Source organism: Mytilus trossulus, chromosome 10 (assembly GCF_036588685.1).
Source record: "Mytilus trossulus isolate FHL-02 chromosome 10, PNRI_Mtr1.1.1.hap1, whole genome shotgun sequence".
Taxonomy (NCBI): domain Eukaryota; kingdom Metazoa; phylum Mollusca; class Bivalvia; order Mytilida; family Mytilidae; genus Mytilus; species Mytilus trossulus.
The window spans coordinates 32,850,182-32,852,412 of NC_086382.1; the positions used below are offsets into that span (position 1 = coordinate 32,850,182).

The 2,231-nt window shown below is 32.8% G+C and overlaps 1 protein-coding gene across 1 annotated transcript; it reads right to left on the minus strand.

Annotated features, from left to right (window-relative positions):
* On the minus strand, positions 1-1,132 carry LOC134686175 (dynein light chain Tctex-type protein 2B-like). The gene has a single exon (XM_063545850.1). The coding sequence runs from the start codon at positions 1,031-1,033 to the stop codon at positions 455-457; it is 579 nt and encodes a 192-aa protein (XP_063401920.1). The 5' UTR covers positions 1,034-1,132; the 3' UTR covers positions 1-454.
* Positions 1,133-2,231: the final 1,099 nt, after the last annotated feature.

Genomic DNA, 2,231 nt, shown 5'->3' on the forward strand with positions numbered 1-2,231 from the left:
TCAGTCTGAGATTTGTGGTGTCACTTCAACACCACACAATTGTGTATTTATTTTATAACTTTATAAAGTATGCTTATGACAGTTCTAAGCTCATAACAATAACATTATATTTACATGTCTCAAAAAATACATGTATAATTTCTTCAGTTTTCCAATAACGTTAAGCGTATCGTCTTATTTCTTGTTTTTTCTCTCTCTTTCTTCAGTTTTAGTTTTGTTTTAGGCAATTGTTACAAAAATGGTCTATCAATCTGATGTAAACACCATTCAAGACCCCATGCACTTTTGAAAACGATGATTAAATTCTCCTTTTTAAAGAAAATTCGATACATTTCTGTTTTTTGTCAAAGTTATAACACGAGGGAACATCTGAAATAATCAATCCAAATAAACGGCAAATTCAAGTCGCGGTGCCATTTTTTGTCAAAGTAACACGTGGAATAAAATAAAATGCTCAATCCAAATACACTGCAAAGCATGTTGCCATGGCAAATATTGTTTTGTTCTCATATGAAGCAGTAGCAAAAGTGTCACGATGTTCATCCCATATACATCTGCTGCCTACTTTTATTGATGTATTCGTGTTCTGTCCTAAGATAACATGAACTATGAACCTATACCGTTTCCATGGGAATATTTTGGCTCTATCTTTGATCTGATTGGATACGGTATGAACTAGAGTATTGCACGTGACGGAGTCGTAAGGTGCGTCGCCGATTACTTCTTCCATAATCTCTTGCATTGCTTTTTCCATCTTAGAACATGAAAATAGTTCGTCGTCCTTTGGTTCTAGACGAAAAGTATTTTCGTACTTAACTCCACGCTTGATTGACCTTAGCATATCCATACTATCTAGGTCAGACGACATTGACCTTTCTCTTGTCTGCGCATGGATACTCAGTTTGCTTCCTGCCCCCCTTGCTCTCGAGTTTTTACCAGTAGACTTTTTCCAATCTGATTTTGCTACAGATTTTGATCCTCTCCGTTCTAACACGGTATCCATTATATTGTCTAGTACTTTGTGATTCGACATTTTTTTCACTATTCAATATGTGAACACTTACTAGTATGGAAGAGTCTAAATCCTAGTAAATTCTCTACTGAAAAGGAGAAAATTCAGTACGATCTACGATATAACAAATATAATCTACACTAAAGCGCACAAGACTATAGTGACGCAAAAAATCGCAGATAAACAGTTCACCAAAAGTGTTTATTTGTTGTCTAAACAATATTAGAAAAATATGCATTGATCCATTCCAGTAAGTTTGACTTGTGTTTTAAATTAGTTACCAATACAGATGTAATCTGAAACCGTGCCATTTTGTTTTTTTCCTGTAAACAATTTTAAGGTCTTTTTATGGTAATCAATTTTTCAAGCAGTTTCTTGTAACAGAGCATCATCAAGTTCATATTTAATTATATAATGATATCATAAGAAACAGAAAAATATCGTCTGGTCAATAACCAACAAGTATTTACAGGAACGCAAGATGTTCTTTGGGAAAAACAGATCTGATAAAAATTAGAAATTGTGATTTCAATCGACATAAGTACTGATAGATTTTCTTCCAAAGCGGTAACATTGAGTCATACAAATTCTGTTTCATTTTTCAAAAGTAAGAATTAAACAGTTCCATGCAGTTACATTTAGCTTGCCAATTAAAAAATGGAATGATCCACCGGTTTACGATCATATAATAACTAACTATGTCTTTAAATGTTTTTCACAGTGTATGCATCTTTAGGTAACTGATGTCAAAATAATCCATTCTTACAGTACGTAAGGATTTCATTGATGATTGTCACATTGATTTCAACATTTCACAAAGGAGGGGGAGGAAGGTAGTCTAGTTTACGGCATGGCTTTAAAGAATCACACATTGTTTTTCTAGAAGAAATTTCAGAGACTCGGATTTGATAAAACATTTTTATTTAAGGATCTACTAAAATATTTCAGCACCTCCATAATTATAATTTGGGAGATATATAAATCATTGAGCATACTTAAATATTTGTGAACCTCCACAATTCATTTCAGGATATCATTTATAATAAATCGAATTGTGGAGTTTCTGCAATATTTGTGAATCTCCATAAACATTGAAGGTTATCTTAAATTGGATTATAGAGGTCTTGAAGTATATATGATAGTGAATCTCCATAAATATTATGAAAATTCTAATAAATTTAAGCACCTCCTGATATTAAATGACGAAGGCTCACCAGGC